The sequence below is a fragment of the Panicum virgatum genome, chromosome 5K (genome assembly GCF_016808335.1).
Source record: "Panicum virgatum strain AP13 chromosome 5K, P.virgatum_v5, whole genome shotgun sequence".
Taxonomy (NCBI): Eukaryota; Viridiplantae; Streptophyta; class Magnoliopsida; order Poales; family Poaceae; genus Panicum; species Panicum virgatum.
This window is the reverse complement of record NC_053140.1, coordinates 10,962,812-10,983,094: the sequence shown is the minus strand read 5'-3', so window position 1 is coordinate 10,983,094 and position 20,283 is coordinate 10,962,812. Positions and strand designations below refer to the sequence as shown.

The following is a 20,283-nucleotide window of genomic DNA, read 5'->3' as shown; positions in this document are numbered from 1 at the left end:
TTTTATAGATTTAAAATAATCATCTGTTTGAAACCAAGGTCGATCCATCCATTATTAGAGATAAAAACAAGCTGAAGCTCGAAAGGGAATACTCGAGATGCAACACCACAACAGCAAGCTCGCCAGCGAGATGAACATCGTCTGGATCGACCAGATAGCATCCTGTGGAGGTATTCTCTCACGGTGGTGTACACGACGTCCTGGTACAGCTCGCCGGCGGCCGCCCCCATCGACGGCGCGAGAGGAGCCTCTGCAGAATCGTCAATCCCGTTCGCATTTCGTAGTTGAGTCGAATGCCGTACGCGTCATAGAGAGAAGAATCGCCCTGATCTCGGATCATCTTGGCGATGACGTCCTCCGCGACGTCGACCCGCCGGAACGCCCGGCCGGTCTTCTTCTCCCACAGCGACAGGAGCTCGTCTCGTTGTGCGACATCGTGTTGGCCGGCGGCTTGCGTACCCCGGGCCGCCGATCACCAGGATCCTGGTCTCCTTGTTCGGGGCCATCGGCCATGCATATTGGTTGCCTTTGGTCAATCGGTTTGCTCGCTCGCCCGCCGCCACGATGTGCCTGCAATCTACTGCTGGGCTACCGCTAGCTGCTGGGTGCACGGCTCCACGGACGAGGGGCCCTCTGCTGCGGCCTGGCACACGGCTGGACGGCGCGCGGCGACTTACAGGGCGGGGACGTCGCGCTCGCGACTGGGATCCATCTTTACCTGCGCGGCTGGGCAGGTACAGATGGAGAACGTTAGGCGTGAGGCCACACATGCCACGGCGAGGCAGACCGGCCGTCACCGATCAACCGGCCGGCCCGGGGACTGCTTAAGAAATGGCCGGGCCGTCCATTACAAGAGTAGCAGCACATACAGTACACAAATGCAACAAAAACTGGATCGCGATCCACCAAAGGGAACTGATCTTATTGCCATGGAAATTGGCATCAGGACCTCGACGATCGGAGACACATCTATGATCACGCATGTAGGTGGCAGCGGCGCAGCCGCAGCGTCACCAGCTACCAGCAGGTGACCCGCACGGCGGCAGCAGCAGAGCAGAGGCGACGACAGGAGCCGCGGCAGCCGCCGCGAGCACACGTCGCGCGCGCTGTCTTCCTCAGAGGAACCTGTCAAGGTACTCGTCGACGGTGGTGTACTTGACGTCCGGGTACAGATCGGCGGCCTCCACCCCCTTCGCCGGGTCGACCTCGAATCCCGTCTGCTCCCCCCTCACCTGCGCCGCGTGCCAGATCGACAGGATGATGTTCGCCGGCACCGGCGACTCTGCACCCAGAAATCAAATCAGAATCGTTCACCACGCATGCTATCCACCGGCGCGACGGCGACCAGGCACCAGCACCACTGACCTTGGATCTGCTTCAGGACGGTCTCCTCCGGGACGTACTCCCGCTCGAACCCCCTGCCAGACTTCTTCTCCCATAGCGCCAGCAGCTCGTTGTGCGACAGCGTGTTGGCCGGCGGCCGCACGTACAGCGTCTTGTTCTCGGCGCGCGGGTCGTCGGCGGCGAGCACCGTGTACGTCCCGATGTCGCCCTCCTCCACGTACACGGCCTTGGCGTTGCCGTCGCCGAGCACGACGGCCTTGTCGGCGGGGGGCCCCTGGGCGAGGGCCTGCCCGATGCCGGGCAGCGCGTAGCCCGCGAAGAAGCCGGCCACCACGTACGTGTACGGGATGCCGGCGGCCTCGACGGCGCGCCGGATGGCCACCTTGGCGGACAGGACGGACTTGCCCGGCTCCACGATGCCCGTGTGGTCCACGTCCAGCCCGAACTCCGACGGGAAGAACCTCTGCGCATCCATCTATCCCAGTTAGATTCCCATCTAGTAGCTAGCATGCCTACCAGATCGAGACATTGACGACGACGACATTGATGAGGAGGCAATGCAAGCAAGAACGGATTAAAGAACGAGAGGAACCTTGACGTTGCCGGCCTCCTTGATGGCGTCGATGAGCCTGGTCTGGTCGGCGAGCTGCAGCGACCCGAGCGTGGAGATGACCACGTCGGCGGCCTTGACGGCGCTCACCAGGCTGGCCTGGTCGTAGAGGTCGCCCTTGAGGAGTGTCACGCCGGCGTCCTGGAAGCTCTTGAGCAGCGCCGCCTTGGCCGGGTCGGACGGCGCCGTGTCCCTGACGAGCGCCAAGGTCGGGTGGCCCAGCCGCGCGCTCGCCGCGACGACGTGCCGGCCCAGGTACCCCGTGGCGCCGACCACCAGGATCTTGCTCTTCTCCGACGCCATCACCGATTGCTGATCACTGACAAGATGGAGCTATTGCTTATAGCCTGCTGATCGGCGTGTCAGCAAAGTGCTCGCTCACCACTATATATAATCGCCCGATGGAGTATCAACTGGTTCTCCATGATGTCAGGACGAACTGCTGGTCGCGGTGGTCCATTCCTTTTCTGATGGATGGAGGCAGCTCGCAGCTAGCTGTGCACCCGGCCGCGGTTGGTGCCTGGCCGCGATGAACCTGTCCGTGATCACGACCAAGTGAATCGGCCGTCGACGCGTCCATGTTAACCCTGGCGCCTAGAGTGATTGCGATTGCCTAATCGGTCGGTCGGCTTCGGAGTCGACTAATTATCACTAGGTAGATAGCTGCGGCCACGCTCTCCTGCCAAAAGCGCTTTCTTCTTTTAAAGGGAGATTTGTGTTTCTTCCCTTATTCTCGACGCTACTCTCTCTGTATCAAATTATTAGTCATTTTATTTTTTCTAAATTTATAGACTTTGCTATGTACCTAAACATAAATATATATAGATGCATAGTAGAAACTACTATGTATATTAGAATGACCTACAATAGAGAGGAGGATCCAAAAAAATGGGTTTATCTGGCTTCTCCACCCTCAAAGCTATAAGTGTTCTCCCATCTAGTATCACATTACGATCAACAAGTTGCTCTTTTGAATATTTGTTTTTGAAACGGTTTGGCCTCACCAAAAATGTGGTTTTACCATTGAAGTCAGAACTAATTCAATATTTTAGATGGAGATGAAACCCTACCAAACACCGATAAAAAATATTGGAATGGTTATAAAGAAGCACAATTTAATAGCATTATGTTAGAGAACTAAAATAAATTCTAATTAAAAGAAAGGTGGTAAAAAAGTTAACACGAGTTAGATTTCGAGAGGGTGATGATGATCATAGAGGACGGTAAGAATAAAGAAGATTGTACCTTACCCGCTGGAATAGAAATTTGTAATCCCGTAGACACCACAGGTGGAAAAGGAGTAGCGGATATAAGATAATATAGGTGCATGTATGCACGAACTTTTAGGAATTGAGATTGTAAAATAAAAAAAGCTAGCCACCTGAGCAATTTACACGGACCATCTTGCTAATTATTTATTACTCCAAAGGAGAAAAGAAGGGTAAAAAAGAGATTACTACCGCGCATTAGTACGCTGGTACTGCTTCGTTTCGAGAATGTTCTCGTGGTAGTACTTGAACTTCTAGAAGACAAGCTGGCATGACGTGATAAAAACCGGCAAGCTAAATTACCTTTTTTTATATAGAAAAATCTCGACCAATCCCTTTCTGATCTGAAATTTTAATCAGTTTGTTGGTAGCAGCATCACTTGCTGGTGGGTGAGTACATACTACGCGCGCTCCTCCTGCAATAATTCGTGGGACCTAAAATCTGATAGCTCACCTCACCCCACTCAGCTGTGTGTTCTTAGAGCTGGTACGGATAGTGGATCTGGGCGCGGTTGGTGCTCGGCCACGATGAACCTGTCCGTGATCACGGCCCAGTGAATCGGTCGACGCGTCCATGTTAACCCCGGCTCTAGTGATTGGGATTGACTGACTAATAAAATCGGTCGATCGGCTCGAGGGTCATTTTCGGCTTAGGAGTCGACTAATCATCACTGGGCGGGCCGGTAACTAGACAGCTGCGGCCACGCTCATCTCCTGCCAAGATTACTATTGCCATTTTTCTCGAAATACTGACCTTTGGGGGTTTCTTCTTCTTTTTTGCACCTGAGTTTCCTTTCCTCTCCTGACCCTTTCACTATCTCTGACAGGTCTAGATGTAATTAAGTTTGATAACACGGTAACACCTAAAAAGCGGTAACACTGGATATGTTGTCACTCTGTTACGCTCCAGCGAGGTCATCAACAGAGCTATTGCGAGTAGGATTCAAAGCTTAATTGGTAAGCGGTGGACAGACGGTTTATTTGGCGGTGTTACGATAGCCAGTGGCGGAGCTTAGTGGAGACCAAAGTGGGCCATGGCCCCCCTGGCTCAACGCAATCTCCACTAAATGGCAGGATATTTTGGAGATGATGTGAGGACAGCAAGACTGGGACGTCACAATTATAGCTCGACGAAGCAATTTTAGTTCAGTGGATGATCTAGCGTGGCAGGATATTTTGGAGATGATGGGAGGAGGGCGGAACAAGGGCATCACATGGTGGACATTGCTCGTGAGCGGGAGAGGTGTCGGAAGGACGAGGGTATCAGACTATCAGAAAAATAAGAAAGAACTCCCAAATATTTAAGAGAGATGTGATTTCAGACTATCAGAGTCACGTTTTTTGCTGGAAGCTATCATTCAGTGCTAGCTGAGGCCGGATATTTTCCAGATTTTTTTTTCAAAAAAACAGAGTCACGTTTTGCAAGCGAAAGGAAGGAAGAAAACCGGGTAAAGGTGAAATCGTCAGCCTTTGGATGATCCGATTTTGAGCAGAGGACTAGAAAAGGCAGGGGTGAATCTAGCCAAGATATAAAGAAAGAAGGGGCTCATTTCTTTCTCTCCTTCCTCCCCTCCTTCTTCATTATTTCTTCCCAAAAATGGTGGAGGCCTTAGGAAGATATCCATGATTCTTGGGGAGGTAGGGGGGCTTGACCCCCTAGCCCCCCATGTAGATCCTCTGCTCCCCATGCAGCGATGGCCACGATGGTTTTAGCATGTTTGGAGAATATTTTAGTAGGGGTACTGTATCATTTTATCTATTTATTGGTTTGAAGAATGTCAGAGTTGCATTTTTTCATAGACGGAGGGAGTAGTATTGAGCTTCAATGCTCAATTCGTAACGGAATCTTCAAGAAAAATAGTATTCTACCCGGTTCTGTTAACTCAACATCGAGGACTGAACAAGCTTCGGTGCCTCAAACTTGACATCGGCTGTTGGAGTGACGAAATCGATGCTCGAGTCTTCTCTCCCCTGCATTCAAGCATCGTTTTTGCACCACACTGCGGCTGCTCGTAGTGCAGTCAGGTGACGATGAGACGGCTCGAAATTCCAACATCCCACCTTACTGGATTGTGAATTGTGATCGACTCCTCAAAAGTAAGAGCGGATCAGAATCAGAAACAAGATTACTAGTATCCGCTAATCTGTTACAGGGTTTCAAGGTCGCTGGCTGCACGTGTCGGCGCAACGCCGGGGAGCAGCACGGCGCGGTGGCCGACGCATCACCGGTGACTACCTGACGCACACGATCATCGGACCACCGAGGACGCACTATAAATTCAGAGCAACCTGTTCAGGTACTCGTCGACGGTGGTGTACTTCACGTCCGGGTACAGCTCGGTGGCCTCCACCCCTGACGACGGGTCGATCTCGAACTCGTGCTCCCCCCTGATGTGCACTGCGTGCCCGATCGACAGTAGGATTTTGTCCCGCGGGGTCGGAGCTTCTGCAGAATTGTTAAAACCCCACTCGGTGTATCAGAATCAGTTCGTATATATTTAGCAGCCGGAAGAATGACCTTTTCAAGTTAGAAATTTGATTAGAACACAGGTATAATGGATGTATGAGTGTGAAAATATTTTCCGAGACAAGAAGAATCTACAGGTCTTCTGTTGTTTCCAAACTAAATATTTCAAAAACTGTACAAACGGTCAACCTAAGTTTCAAAAATTGAACCTGGTGAGAGGTTTAATTTTATCTGCGACCGAGCTGGAGCATCTAACGTTGGATGCAAGGCAGCAAGGCGACTGACCTTGGATCTGCTGGAGCACGGCGTCCTCCGGGATGTGCACCCGCTCGAACGCCTTGCCGGTCTTCGTCTCCCACAGCGCCAGGAGCTCGCTGTGCGACAGCGTGTTGGCCGGCGGCTTCACGTACAGCGTGAGGTTCGCCGCGCGCGGGTCGTCAGCGGCCAGCACCGTGTACGTCCCGATGTCGCCCTCGTCCACGAACGACGCCCTGGCGTCGCCGGCGCCGAGGACGACAGCCTTGTCGGCCGGGGGCGACTGGGCCACGGCCTGCCCGATGCCCGGCAGCCCGTAGCCGAAGAAGTAGCCCGTCCACACGAGCGTGTAGGGGACGGCGGCGGCCTCGGCGGCGCGGCGGATGGCCGCCTTGGTGGTGATGAACGTGGACCTGGCCGGCTCCACGGCGCCCGAGCGGTCGGCGTCCAGGCCGAACTCCGACGGGATGAACCTCTGCGAGTAATAGTATGCATAGCCGTGTGCGAAGCATCAACAAAGCTATGATATTGGCCTAGGTTGGTTTTTCTTCACCGCCAAATTTCGAAAAATTTCAGCAGAGATTTGGGGGAAATCTCGAGGGATGAACAATATCTTCCATCCATTCAGTACCGAAATTCGTGAAATTTCGAGCCCTGAATATGCGAACAGCTAGCTAATTTGCGATTGGCAGCTTCAAAAAATAAAACTGATCGACGCGCAGATCGGTGATCGGCAGGCCGATGTACCTTGACGTTGCCGGCCTCCTTGATGGCGTCGACGAGCCTGGTCTGGTCGGCGAGCTGCGGCGCCCCGACCGTGGAGATGACCACGTCCGCGAGCTTGACCGCGCTCACCAGGCTGGCCTGGTCGTAGAGGTCGCCCTTGACGAGCGTCACGCCGGCGTCCTGGAAGCTCTTGAGCAGCGCCGCCCTGGCCGCGTCGGACGGCGCCGCGTCCCTGACGAGCGCGAAGGTCGGGTGGCCCAGCCGCGCGCTCGCCGCGACGACGTGCCGGCCCAGGTACCCCGTGCCGCCGACCACCAGGATCTTGCTCTTCTCCGACGCCATCCGGGCTCCCGAGCGGGACTTACTGACGGCAGCCGTGGCCCGGCGATGGCGAGGCGGAGGAAGGACGTGAGCAGGAGCGAGCCTGGTCACTTTGTGGCAGTGCTTGCTCTGCGTCACGAGTGATGCCAAATTTGCTCGTGTCTGCAGATTTTTTATTGAAGCCTGAACTTATCTGTATTCAGTACTCGTCGTTTTCCGAGGGCATCTGTCTGTGGATGCCATAGCCTTCCATGGTGAACTTGGCATCTTTCCGGCCAAGTGGATCGGATCATGCCGCATGCCGGCGTGTAGTAGTGTGTACTACCTCCAGTCAGGATTAGTTGATGCTTACGACAGAAAGACATTATAACTAAACGCACGTCCACTTCACACACTTTCATTAACAATAGCAGTTCAGTACTTCAGCTTCATTAAAAAAAATAAAGTTCAGCCGGCAAGACGGTGCCTATCACTTGGAATGGAACCACAGTTCATGAGACGGCAGGAGTGGCAGTGACTTGACCTGGTCAATTGTGTTGTGCCATCACCCCTCCATCACACACACACTGACATCACCTTCGATTCAACGCGTGATCATCTGATCACCACCAGATCAGAGACACTACGGATTGCATTGTTCAGAGCAGCCTGTTGAGGTAGTCATCGACGGTGGTGTACTTCACGTCCGGGTAGAGCTCGCCGGCGTCCACCCCTGACGCCGGGTCGACCCCCAGCTTGCTCTGCTCCCCCTTGATGTGCGTCGCGTGCCCGATCGACAGCACGAGGTTCAGCGGAATCGAAGCCTCTGCAGATCGATTTGTGAATCACTCATAGTTCATGTCAGTTCAGATTTCACAGTGAGATCGAAGCAATGTTCTAGGGAGGGAGGAAGCAGGAAGGGGTACCTTGGATCTGCTTGAGGACGGCGTCCTCGGGGACGTGCACGCGCTCGAGCGCCCTGCCGGTCTTCCGCTCCCACAGCGCCAGCAGCTCGTTGTGCGACAGCGTGTTGGCCGGCGGCCTGATGTGCAGCGTCTTGTTCTCGGCGCGCGGGTCGCCGGCGGCGAGCACCGCGTAGGCCGCGATGTCCGCCTCGTCCACGAACACCACCCTGGCGTCGCCGTCGCCGAGGACGACGGCCTTGTCGACGGGGGGGCGCCCGGTCGAGCACCTGCCCGACGCCGGGCAGCCCGTAGCAGAAGAAGTAGCCCGCCAGCACGTACGTGTAGGGGACGCCCGCGGCCTCGACGGCGCGGCGGATGGCCGCCTTGGTCGCCGTGATCAAGGACCTGGTCGGCTCCACGGCCTCCGAGCGGTCGGCGTCCAGGCCGAACTCCGACGGCAAGAACCTCTGCGCGTCAGAGCGTGTACGAATTCGGCAAAATAAATGATCCGACGAGAGACGAACAGGAAAGACGAATTCTCCGACGCCACGGAGCGGCAAGCCGGTCAACGTACCTTGACGTTGCCGGCCTCCTTTATGGCGGCGACGAGTTTGGTCTGATCGGGGATCTGCCGCACCCCGACGGTGGAGATGACCACGTCGGCGAGCCTGACCGCGCTCACCAGGCTGCCGTGGTCGTCGAGGTCGCCCTTGAGGAGCGTGATGCCGGCGGCCTGGAAGCTCTTGAGCAGCTGGGCCTTGGCCGGGTCGGACGGCACCGTGTCCCGGACGAGCGCGAGGGTGGGGTGGCCCAGCCGCGCGCTGGCCGCGACAACGTGCCGGCCCAGGCACCCCGTGCCGCCGACCACCAGGATCCTGCTCTTCTCAGCGGCCATGCCGTTCGATGCTTTGGACTGATCGCCAGCCCGCTGCGAGGTAGTGTAACTGCCCTTGCCGGCCTTGCCTTATACTATATAAACAGCTGGCCGTCGTCTTCGCGGCGTCACTCGTGAGATCAAAATCCCAGACAGCGTCACTACTCACTCGTGAGATCAAATGGCAACGGAGCAAGTCAATGCGACAATGCGTCGCACGCCTTCAATATTTTTTTTATTTCCTCGTGATTTTTTTTTGTATATAGTCATCCCGATTACAAATATAAACAACATTTATATTTAAGGATGAATCTTGCTTTGTAGTCCTCCCTCCATTCCAAATTATAGGTTTCTTTAACAAATTTAGGTACATAGTTTTTATTATGCACTTAGATATACGCTATGTTTTAGATATATAGAAAAACTATGTATTTAAATTTATTGAAACAACCTACAATTGAAACTTCCATACAAGCTTGTGAAATCTAGCGCTAGATGGCTCAAAAGTGCAAGGACTTAATAAAGAATCAAAGTCAAAACTCAAATCGATCAATTTGGAGTATTTTTGGAATGACATTTCCGCTTGACGATGACCACTGGATTGGACTTAGTTCCGTAGCTGATTCAGAGTCGTGAATAGCTCTGGTCAGCACCGGACACTATGCACAAGGATTTGAGTTGGTCCTGGTTGTGCAGTGCACAGGATGCTCTCCTATGCGATCGGACACTAGCACTAGAGCTTGAAACTCACGAGATGTTGGATTTCAAGTTGTTTCTAGTGGGCACCAAATGCTTCCACTGGCGTTATGAACTTAGTGTATATGGTTAAATTCAGAGTTTAACAACTATTTAGTCCAGAGGATGGAGTTATGAACTTAGTCTATGGTTTTTTTTATTTCAGAGTTCAGAGCTGAGCCATTTAGTCCAGAGGAAGCTCCGTTCTGTGCACAGCATACTATCACTGAACAAAATTCATACAGCTAGTTAAAAGTTTCAGTTACTACACTGATACGGAGCTTCGATGGTGGAAATTTCAGGGCACCAAAGCACCCGTGCATGTAAAACTTGTTGGATCTTTTTCAATGACTAGTTTTGAGAGTTGAGACTACAAATATCCTTCCAGTCATTCATTTGAACTCTCTTGCCACCTGCTTACATTCATATTTGTGGCATGTTCTCTTTGCATCTCACAGCTCACCTCATTAGTACCTCCATAAGAAATCCATATCCCTGGTGGTCGTAGATTCTGGGACTATAGATACCATAGATGATATCTCAACGGCATTGGTTTGATCAAGACTCATCCCAGTGCCCTCCTGTGACACCATCAACGAAGGCATGCCCTGCGGTGCAGCCATGAAGCCGCTGGCATCTATTGTTCCTATGTTAGACCGGTGGTAGAAGGGTATCTGTGGCGCAACGGCCATTGAGTTCCCAAGTGAGGCACCGTTCATCTGAGGTGTGTCGATGCCCATGCCTGCAATACTAGGAGGAATCACATCCGCCGCCAACAAAGAGCTTACGTCGGTGGTGGAGTTGTAAATCCCCGCTGGGTCCATGGTGAAGTTTGGTAGCATGGGAAATTCTGGTGGGAGGGGCATGTGGATGCTACTCTGATCCATGGTGAAGTCTGGTAGCAGCTGAAATTCTGGTGGGAGGGGCATGTGAATGCTACTCTGATCCATGGCGAAGTCTGATAGCAAGGGAAATTCAGGTGGCAAGGGCATGTGGATGCTACTATGATCAATCCCAATATTGTCCATGGTATTGTTGTAGGGTGGCGACGTAGGTGCCTTCTTTGTCCCTGTGATCTTGTGAGTCACGCGACAGATCACCCACTCTTCCTGCACGAATTCCATAAGTAAACCGACAATGAAATTAGGTTAGGATAAGCGAATATATAAGTAATATTGATGCATGTATGCTAGTGCACCACCTTAGAAGCAGAGGAAGATTTCATGGTGGCGGTGGAGATCGAGTTGGCTGCAGGGTAGGGGAGCTTATCGTCGCCTTCGAGCCTATACTCGTGCATGATCCAGCTTGTCTTTTGGCCCCTAGGAGCCCTTCCTGTGTAGAAGACGAGCGTCTTCTTCATACCAATGAGCTCTGGCAATGCTACTCCTGTTGTGACCCTGTAGATCTCCTTATCTTTGCCTGTAGCCTTCCAGAAACCATCCTTTGTTGCCCGATTCATCCTCGACCCCTTTTGGTACTTACGGTCCATCTGGCAGAAGAAGTACCAATCCTTCTCTCCTATATTCGCCTTGCCTACACCATGCGATTCGAGGACTCAATATGCAACTCGCAACCTTGCGTTCAGGGGCTAAATGAGAAGTACACACGTGGGTACACGTACCAGGCAGTTCCCATGGCTCTGTCCTTTTAAGGTCGACCTCCCCCATGGCAGCGCAGGTGAAGCTCCTCTGCTGCACTTTGGGTGTGAGGTAGAAGGTGATGATCTCCTCATCACTAGGGTTGAAGCGGAACCCTGGAGGCATCTCAAGGCTGCCGCTGACATGCATCACCTGTGGCTCTTGTTGCTGATGCTGATCTCCCATGGTTCTCTTGCTTCTTAAATGACCACGATCACCAGTAAGCTAAGCAAACGACTATACTGAGCCAAAACAAATCTCTAGAGTATTGGGAAAAAAGAGTAGTGAGCCATACATGTGCGGATACTTCTTGTTCTGCCAATCTCTCAGAGTGAGCACCAAGATGGATGTATGCCGAGTTATTATGGTGCAATTAGTCGGATACTGCAACGGCTTAAATAGGAAGGAGCCGTGTGTAAGGAAGCCGCATCTAGGAGAAGCCTCTCGCCGCTCCCTGTTTTTCAGGTGATGTCCGTTTCTACTAGCCATTGGAGTTTCATTCTTTCCATCTGTGCCTCGCTTGTCCTCGCGTACCACACAGTCACTTTTGCGCCGCGCTGTGGCTGCTGATGACACGTACCCTGGCATCTCGAAGCTCTCTGACAGCGTGCCTATTGTGATCTTCCTCCGGTTTTTCTGCCTCGGTTTGCAATTCCAGAGGGATATGTGTTGCCCATGCATAGTGCCTCCAACCCATTTGCATGAATGTAGAGCTGTAGTGCATGGCCAGTGGTCGTCCACTTGTCTATATGTGCGTGCTTCTACATGTGTTCTGGGGCTGCAAGACCTTTGTGATGCAAAAGTAGACAGTCTGTCGAAAGTTTCATGTTGACCCTATAGGGGCTGGTGGCATCCATCTGGAATAAGGCCAGTTACGAGTTATCATGATGCGGTAAGCAATTATTACAGAATGTCATGTTCTTCACTCGATCAATATTACACATAAAGAGAACGTGTGCAGTGCGCTACTCCTACAAAGTTTACTCTGTGTATCTGTTGTTGGTTGTTGTAAATGTAAACAATTGGTGTATCTATCTATTGGATGATTTTTTAAGCTGTGCTTATCATCACATAAAACCGAGCATGTATCACAGTTAAACTAAGTGAACATAAATGTAAACACGCTCAAAGTTTATCTATGCATCAGTACCCAAAACCATGGGCGGTTTGGTTTGTCTGTCACTAAGCCATACCGCCAGGCAGGGACAACCCAACAACAACCACCCCTTAAGGTTTTTGGAGGGAGAGAAGGAGACGAGACAAAGACTTCTCTTCCAGACTGGCAACTGGGCTAAACATCATGCCGGGCCAGCCCAGTAGTTAGCCATAGCGTCCGGCCCAACTGTTAGCACTTGGAAACAAGCTACAAATTAATTTGATCGCGCTCGTGGGGATTCACATTTGGTTCGAGGTTTCCCTTGCGTATTAGTCTGTAAATGATTTTTTTTACCATCGGTGTCTTAATTGTTTTTTGCTTAGGTTTTTTAGGCTAAAGTCTCCTTGGTTACAACGAATACATAACGATCGTTGCTAAGCAAGCTTGAACACTCTGTTTGCATGCACATCGATGGTTGATTTGGCCAGTTGATCACTGATCGCGATAGTCATGGGAGGCCGGTGGCTGGAGGCCTGGAGCTCGATCATTTCTTCGGCGCAGCAGCAGAGCCACGGTTGGCTCCGGCTTCCTCGCCGCCGTCGCCCTTCCTCTTGGACTTGGTGGCTAGCTTGAGGTGCACCCCCGGGTTGCCGCCGCTGCAGGAGCTCTGCAACACCAGCGAGTTGTTGATCACCTGCACGTTGCTGTTGACGAATGCTGTCAGCCCCTTGCTCCCGGCCTGGTCCTTCCCCCCAGCGACGACGCTGTCATCGAGCTTGCGGCCGCGATGCTCCTTCCTGGCTGCCGAGTCAGCCTTGCCGTCGGCCATGGCGGCGCCGTCTATCTTCATGGACGCGCCCTTGTTCTCGCCGGCCAGCGTGATGATGGTCGTCCCTGCTGCAGCCGAGGTAGGGCTTCTATGGCCGCCGCCGGACGATGGCGCCGAGGTGCTCAGCTTGTGCACCATGTCCGCGACGTCTGACTTGAGCTCCTTATGCAGTTTGCTGCCGTGGCCGTGCTTGCCGGCTGCCTCTTTGCTTTTGATCTCTTCTTTATCCTTCTCTTTTTTCTCCTTGCGCTCCTTCTCCGTCTTGTCTTGCTCCTTTTCTTTCTCCTTCTCCTTGTGCTCCTTCTTCTCTTTCTCCTTTTCTTTTTCCTTCTCCTTTTCCTTCTTCTCTTTTTCTTCCTCCTCCTTCTGTTTATCCTTTTCCTTTTTCTGCTCCTTCTCTACCGCCTTGCTGTGTGTCTTGGAATCTGCAGGCAGTTCACGGATGGTTTTCTCCTGCGGGATGATGATGTCTTTTTTCTTGGGAACTTCATGGGCAGTAGGACGAGGAGTGGCAGCTGGCTTGGGCTCCTTGGCAACAGGTACCGGAACCGACGCCGGAGCAGTACTAGCGTTGGGCTCTCTGATGGGCGAGAGCGGCGGCGCGCGGGCCGGCGATGGGGACGGCCTGCTCGACAGCCGCGTCAGCTGTGGCTGAGCCGGCGGAGAAGGGGCACCACCACCAGCGCCTTTGTATGCCGGCGCCGGCGCCGGCTGAGGGTGCGACTGCCGCCGCGACGGGGATGGCGTTACAGGAGGCGACGACGTCGGGGGCGCCGGGCGTGTGTCCCGCCTCGACAGCTGCGGGCGGACCGCCGGCCGAGGAGCGGGCGCGGGCGGCGGCGGCGGCTGCGGGGGCGCGCTCCAGTACGGGAACCAGTACCGCTGCGCCGGCAGCTGCTGGTCGTCGGCCATGCCTCCTGAACTCCGGAGATGATCGAGAGAGCTCGGTGATCTTTGGCTGGTTTTTCAATTTCCGATGGCTACTAGATGGATGCCTTGCGAATTGCAATGGCGCCCTCTCCGCATTTATAACTACCGGAGGGGAAACTGATTTCGTGAGGCATTCAGCCGTTCCCGGCATCGGATTCGCCGTGCTCTTTCGGTCTGCGTCTTATCGTGCTGCTGGCGTTCTCTCTTTTTCAGCGGGCGTCGATCGCTGGAGGCCGGGTGGGTACGTGTGTGTTCCTTGCTTGAGGTCGTTGAAGTGCTCCTCCCTCTGCGGCTAGCCCTAGTGCCAGCACTTGGAATCTCTGTCAACGTTGGCCAAGAACATTTCCTCCGACCTCCGGATTGAAGATTCCGCCATCCCGGCTTTCTTTCACCGGCATTTCGCCTCTTTGGCGGTGAAAAAGCAGAGATCAACGGGGCCGGCCGGCCTGTTTCAAAAGGGGATGGAATATTTTCGTTTTTACTTTGTTGCTTTTGCTCACATACGGATGGTCCTCCATTCATCAGCAGATGGCGCTGTGTGCTTTCATTTTGCAACGTTTCAGAAGATTCAGTACAATGCTTTTAATTCGAACATAGCTACAGTTCCAAATTATCATTCGGATAATCATTACTTCTGTGCCGTTCTTTGACAATTTTCAAGTTCAGTTCACAGTAACAGGCGAGGTGGCAAAGAATCACTACAACTGAAGCTCTCGCTCGTATACAAGGGCCCAAACAGAACCCACACCTGCCTTTTTTTCTGACAAAAATAGAAGACGGCCCATGACGCTCAACATGTTAGCTGAACTAATAGCGTTCCGCCAAATCAACATGTTAGCTCAAACGAGGAATTTTACAAATACAAGAAAGAAAGCTGTAAAATAAAAGAAAGAAAGCTAGAAGACTTAGCTCAAATCATCTTCTTCGTTCTCGCTTCATTGCAATAAATGCATGCGGGATCAATATATCACATCTTTTGTCTGGTTAAAAATTTGATGTACGGATTATCCGTTTCTTGCCGAATCTTTCCCGTAAACCCCCAGGCTCCAGTCATCTGGCACCTCTCCAATACCACTGTTATGTTATGTTGCTTCGTAAACTTCACCGCTATATTCTAACAACCACCAAAGCTGCCCTTTCATGTTAGAACCACTCAAGGACTATGTGAGTTGTTATTAAATCTGACCTTTCCTCATGCAAGCCACCACCAGATGTAGCCTTTCCACGCTAGATGTTGCAAGATTTTCTTGTCTCTGGATGTGCCGTTATATTTTTCTCCTCTTGTAAAGTGAAGTTCGATCGATCAAATCACCCTAATGCCATGTTTGGATACTAGTAGTGGAGTGTAGTGGAATGGAAGGCATTGAAGGGGAAATTAGTTCATTTTGGACTCAATGCCCTTCATTCTCCTCCAATCCACCCGTATCCAAACAAGCCCTAATAAGATTGCGGATCAATATTTGAGTGGCGACGTTACATAAGAAGCATGAAGTCAGGTGGCATGATATCGGAGCAATATTTGACTTGGTAATTCTAACCTTAGGCCGTGCTTAGTTTCCCTTTTTTTGAATTTTGATAGAGAATTTTTTTCATATTTGAAGTACTAAACATAAACTAATCACAAAACTAATTACAAAACTCGTCTGTAAACTACGAGACAAATCTAATGAGTCTAATTAATCCATCATTAGAGCAGTTTACTGTAGCTTTAATGTAGCAATTTAGTGTCTAATCACGGCCTAATTAGGTTTATTAGATTCGTCTCGCGATTTACAGTACATTTGTGTAATGCGATTTTTTTCCAACTACATTTAATACACCATGCAAATGATTTACAAAAAATTGAAATTTTGAAGTTTGAAACTAAACACAGCCTTAGAAAGCTATACTAGATGGAGAGTTATCACTGATTGGAAGTGTTTTTAGTTCATTTCCTTCACGTTGATTTCTTATCAATTGCAAACTTTTGTTGGGCGCGAGGGAATCGGCCAACGGGCTGCGACGCCCACTGTACGAAGATTATCTGTGTGGCGGCGATGGCCCACTAGCAGCAGCAGACCAGCCGTGCGCCGCGGCCGTCCCCCAAGCCGAGCCGATGCGCCGCGGACCACCTGAGCACCTGGGCTCCCGTCGCAGCCGTACCGCGTGACGCCTACTACGTGGTGGATTCCCCAGACAAATGGGGCGCCCACACCAGCCTACCCCACCCCACTCCATTTGCCACTCATCAGTGTGGTTCGGCTCGTCCCCGTGACTCGCTCACGCCCCGAGGCCGCGCCACCCACCCGCACGGGCGACCCCCAGCGCCCTGCCGCCGCCGCCGCCGGGGGCGGTGAAGGCGGCTAGGTTTCCGCGCCCCCACCTCCCCCCTTATTCCCTCCTCCGTTCCGCCCGGCGGCGCGTCCCTACAGCCCGGCCGCGGCCAGCGCCGCTCCCGCTTCCTATTCCCAACCGAATCCGATCCGCCCTTCACCCACACCCACCGCTCCTCACGCCACTCGCGCCGCATCGCCTCCCCCATTCCGCTCCTCTCGCGCCGATGGAGCCCAAAACCCCAGTCCCCGACGCGGACGCGGCGGCGGCGGCGGCGGCGGCCCAAACCCTAGCCGCCGGGGAGCTCGTCTGGGCCAAGCCTTACAAGCCCCGCCGCCACTGCTGGTGGCCCGCGCGCACGCTCGCCGCCTGCCCCGCCACCGGCTCCTCCGCCGCCCGCGGCGCGGAGGTCCGCTACTTCGGACAACCCGCCGCCGCCGCGTCCGGCGCGACGCCGGCCCCCCCTCCCGCGCAGGTCCGGCGCTTCGCGGACCCCGACGCCGACGCGATGGCCCGGGGCAGCACCGCGCGCGGCTTCCTCGCGGCCGTCGAGGAGGCCCACGCGCGCGCCGTTGCGGCCCTGCGCGCCCAGCTCACCTGCGCCTGCGTCCCGCCCCCGCCGCCCAGGGAGGAAGGCTGCGCCGCCGTCGGGGTCGCGAACCTGGAGCCCGCGGAGTTCCTCGCGGCGCTCCGGGCGGCCGCATTGGGCGCGCGCGCCTCCCCCGTCGGCCTGGTGGACCGCGCCAGGCTCAAGAGCTGGGCCCGCGCGTTCGGGGAAGGATGGGGTCCAGGTGGTGCGCGGCACTACCCGCAGCGCCCGCTCGAGGACCTTGTGGACAAGATCGATCTTGACGTGCCCGCCGGCGAAGATAGAGATGCTGATGATTGGCTCTCTCAGGACGACGACATGCCGTTGAAGAGACCAGAGGAGACACCAATGCAGAAGAAGCGCAGTGTCACCACAGTGATGAAGGAGTTGGATGTGGGGGAGGATGAGGACAAGAGTGACAGCCCTGGGCCTGTAACGTCCCGGAAGCGGTTGCGGAAGAGGAGTAAGTACCTCTCGCCTCCATACACCGACTTGGGTGTGGTTGTGCTTCCCCGTAAGCCAGTTGATTCGAAGGCATCGGTGCCCAAAGCCGCTGAAGATGACAGTAAGGTATTGCCATTGCCAGACAGCATTGTTGTAGAAGATGTCTTGCTGCTGGTGCGGGGCGTAGGGAAGGACCCCCACCATATGGTCGTTTTTTCAGAGGCTGCAGAGGGATTTCTCGGTTTATTTAGAAGCTCAAAATTCATAGAGGGTGGTGACAATGCATCTTATAATGCACATGAGTGTCCAGTGACGCATACCTTTAGAAATGTCAGCATGGATATTGCTCCAGGTCCGGTTTCTGATACACATCCTGTTCTTGAACAAGACAAGCGTGTGTCAAAGAGGGGCAGAAAAAAAGATGGAGATGGGAGTGGTGGCTCTTCCATCAAGAGGAAGAAGCGGGAGAAGACCTCTCCTGCTGGTACACTTGGCTCTGGTATACCAATTACCCCTGCGGTTCCTATCAGGCAAGTGAAAGCAGAAGATACAAGAACCCTAACGAAGGCAGGAAGCAGTGCAAAGGGTATAGATCAGGATGAGAAGAGCAAACCATCACTTTTCAAATGTCCTAATTCAGCTACAGTTCCTGAGGCAATAAAACCAGGGCAGGAGCAGGTCCAAGAGAATGATAAATCTGTTCTGGAAAAACCTCAAGCCGTGGGAAACACACTGCCTGAAGAGACCGCAAAATGCAATGATGCTAAATTGGAGGCAACAAAGTCAGAAACTAATATGCAAACTGTTATTGTAGGTGGGCCTGTCAGAAATGTTCAGACAGAAACAGCGGAATCAGAAGCTAATATTCACATAGATGTGAGTGTACAAAGTGTTGATGCAGACATCCCTGTCGGATGTGTTTCGAAGGAATCAACAGAGTCAGAAGCTAGTATACACAGGGACAAGAATGTGCAAGGCTCTGTTGCAGTTTCAGAAAGAATTTTTTCCAAGGAAGCAACAGAGTCAGAAGTTGATGCTAGCACAGATAAGAATGTGCAAAGTGCTGTTGCAGGTGTGCCTTACACAAGTATTTCAAAGGAAGCAACAAAGTTGGAAGCTAATATTCACGTAGTTGAGAATCTGGGAGGTGCTGTCAGAGGACCATCTCCTATGCATGAAGACATGGCCCAGTCCTTAGATGAAAATAAAGAGCCTGGAAGTGTAGAAATGCGTCCGGTCCAGCAATCTTATGCTTCTCTACAAGCCCTGGTGCCAGAATTGCTTAATAAAGAGAACACTAATGGCACAGATGTAGTCACTCCGAGTCATGCACTCAAAGATGAGTGTCCAAAGCATGAAGCACCTGTCCAGAAGGTGAAGCTACCTGCTGGAGCTGCATCAAATCATTCCTCTGGTGAAGTTGTGAATGGCACATGCCTTGTTCCTGCTAATCCTACTCCTAATAAAAAGAAGAAGAAAACTGCACAGGACTTCTATAATCCAGCAGCCATTCTCGTGGAGTTCACACCTGGTGTCATTGTCCCTTCCAGAGAGGAGCTACTCGCCACGTTTGGCAAGTATGGCTACTTGATAGAGTCTCAGACTGAAATTGTAAAAGCTGCCCGCAATGCTCGTGTTGTGTTTGGGAAAAGCACTGAAGCTGAGGCAGCATACCGTGACCGAGAACTTCTTGGTCAGTTTGGGGCTCCGTTTGCTACAGTACGACTCCAGTATCTTCCTCCAATCCAGCTGAGTGTGCCTTCTCCATCTCCTTCACCGTCGCCTTTGCCTTCACCATCTCTTGCTTCGAAGCCTCCGCTCACAGATATCAGGAAGAACCTTGAGAAGATGATTGCAGCCCGTCATTCAGCTCTAAACAAGGCAACCTCATCAGATGGGCTAAATCCTGTCCCAGATAAGCTTCTCGGGGACATGCACGGCCTTTTGGCAAAGGTTGACAGGATGCTTAGTAAACCATCTGCTAATACTGCTCCTTAGCTCTGCCACTCTGAGGATTATGGCTGTAACCTTTTGGTAGTTAGAGAACTTAGTGTCTCAGTGTCTCTGTTTGCTGTGCTGTTAGTTGTAGCTACTGCATCTTATGTTTATGACGAACTAAATTGTTTGACCATTTCAGCAGCTGTGGTTCGGAACTCCTGTAAATCTTAGGGGGCTATTGTGCCATTGCTTCGTGTATTGTATATGCTCTAATAAGGTCGCAGCTTCTGGTGCCCTGCTCTAGTATATCAGGATTCAAGTGCTTAATACATGTGATGGCAACACCACTGACTTTCCTATTAACATAGCCCTACACCAGGGGTCAGCATTGAGCCCTTATTTATTTGCTTTAGTGATGGATGAGGTCACAAGGGATATACAAGTTGAGATCCCTTGGTGTATGCTCTTTGCTGATGATGTGGTGCTAGTTGACGAGAGTAGGGCATGAGTTAATAGGAAGTTAGAGCTGTGGAGACGCACGTTAGAGTCGAAAGGGTTCAGACTTAGTAGGACCAAGACCGAGTACATGATGTGCGATTTCAGCGCGACTAGGCATGAGGGGGGAGACGGTAGTCTAGATGGGCAAGTGGTGGTCCAGAAGGATACTTTTCGGTATTTAGGATCGGTGCTACAAAAGAATGGCGACATTGATGAAAATGTTAGGCATAGAATTTCAGCTGTCTGGTTGAAATGGCGGCAAGCTTCTGCCATCTTTTGTGACAAGAGGGTGCCACAAAAGCTAAAAGGCAAATTCTATAGGATAGCAATTCGTCCGGCGATGTTATACGGTGCTGAATGTTGGCCTACAAAAAGGCGACATGTCCAGCAACTGAGTGTAGCAGAGATGCGGATGTTGCGGTAGTTTTGCGGGCACACAAGGAGGGATAAGAGTACGGAACGAAGTTATTCGGGATAGGGTCGGGTGGCACCAATTGAGGAGAAACTTACTCAGCATCGGCTGAG

The 20,283-nt window shown here is 52.5% G+C and overlaps 6 protein-coding genes across 8 annotated transcripts; 1 reads left to right on the top strand and 5 right to left on the bottom strand.

Annotated features, from left to right (window-relative positions):
- Positions 1-821: 821 nt before the first annotated feature.
- On the bottom strand, positions 822-2,397 carry LOC120706269 (isoflavone reductase homolog IRL). Of its 2 annotated transcripts, XR_005688238.1 has the most exons (4): positions 1,937-2,397; positions 1,366-1,807; positions 1,022-1,282; positions 822-991 (listed from the first exon to the last, which is right to left on the bottom strand). XR_005688238.1 is itself a non-coding variant. In XM_039990874.1 (3 exons), the coding sequence occupies exons 1-3, from the start codon at positions 2,255-2,257 to the stop codon at positions 1,116-1,118; spliced, it is 930 nt and encodes a 309-aa protein (XP_039846808.1). In that variant the 5' UTR covers positions 2,258-2,397; the 3' UTR covers positions 822-1,115. The 2 variants fall into 2 exon arrangements, 1 of the variants encoding a protein (XP_039846808.1); XM_039990874.1 differs by having other exon boundaries at positions 822-1,282.
- A 2,869-nt stretch (positions 2,398-5,266) lies between these two features.
- LOC120706268 (isoflavone reductase homolog IRL-like) lies at positions 5,267-8,792 on the bottom strand. 2 transcript variants are annotated; one of them, XM_039990873.1, is made up of 3 exons: positions 8,450-8,792; positions 5,975-6,419; positions 5,267-5,668 (listed from the first exon to the last, which is right to left on the bottom strand). In XM_039990873.1, the coding sequence occupies exons 1-3, from the start codon at positions 8,768-8,770 to the stop codon at positions 5,502-5,504; spliced, it is 933 nt and encodes a 310-aa protein (XP_039846807.1). In that variant the 5' UTR covers positions 8,771-8,792; the 3' UTR covers positions 5,267-5,501. The 2 variants fall into 2 exon arrangements, with proteins under 2 accessions (XP_039846807.1, XP_039846806.1); XM_039990872.1 differs by lacking the exon at positions 8,450-8,792 and adding an exon at positions 6,692-7,162.
- A 1,153-nt stretch (positions 8,793-9,945) lies between these two features.
- LOC120706267 lies at positions 9,946-10,569 on the bottom strand. The gene has a single exon (XM_039990871.1). It carries the CDS (start codon positions 10,510-10,512, stop codon positions 9,952-9,954), a length of 561 nt encoding a protein of 186 aa, XP_039846805.1. The 5' UTR covers positions 10,513-10,569; the 3' UTR covers positions 9,946-9,951.
- Positions 10,570-10,673: 104 nt separating this feature from the next.
- On the bottom strand, positions 10,674-12,240 carry LOC120709682 (NAC domain-containing protein 100-like). Its single transcript, XM_039995353.1, has 2 exons — positions 11,106-12,240; positions 10,674-11,017 (listed from the first exon to the last, which is right to left on the bottom strand). The coding sequence occupies exons 1-2, from the start codon at positions 11,305-11,307 to the stop codon at positions 10,674-10,676; spliced, it is 546 nt and encodes a 181-aa protein (XP_039851287.1). The 5' UTR covers positions 11,308-12,240.
- Positions 12,241-12,515: 275 nt separating this feature from the next.
- LOC120706266 (cyclic nucleotide-gated cation channel beta-1-like) lies at positions 12,516-14,132 on the bottom strand. Its single transcript, XM_039990869.1, has one exon. It carries the CDS (start codon positions 13,956-13,958, stop codon positions 12,762-12,764), a length of 1,197 nt encoding a protein of 398 aa, XP_039846803.1. The 5' UTR covers positions 13,959-14,132; the 3' UTR covers positions 12,516-12,761.
- A 2,097-nt stretch (positions 14,133-16,229) lies between these two features.
- LOC120706265 lies at positions 16,230-19,589 on the top strand. The gene has a single exon (XM_039990868.1). It carries the CDS (start codon positions 16,516-16,518, stop codon positions 19,318-19,320), a length of 2,805 nt encoding a protein of 934 aa, XP_039846802.1. The 5' UTR covers positions 16,230-16,515; the 3' UTR covers positions 19,321-19,589.
- The last annotated feature ends 694 nt before the right edge of the window (positions 19,590-20,283 follow it).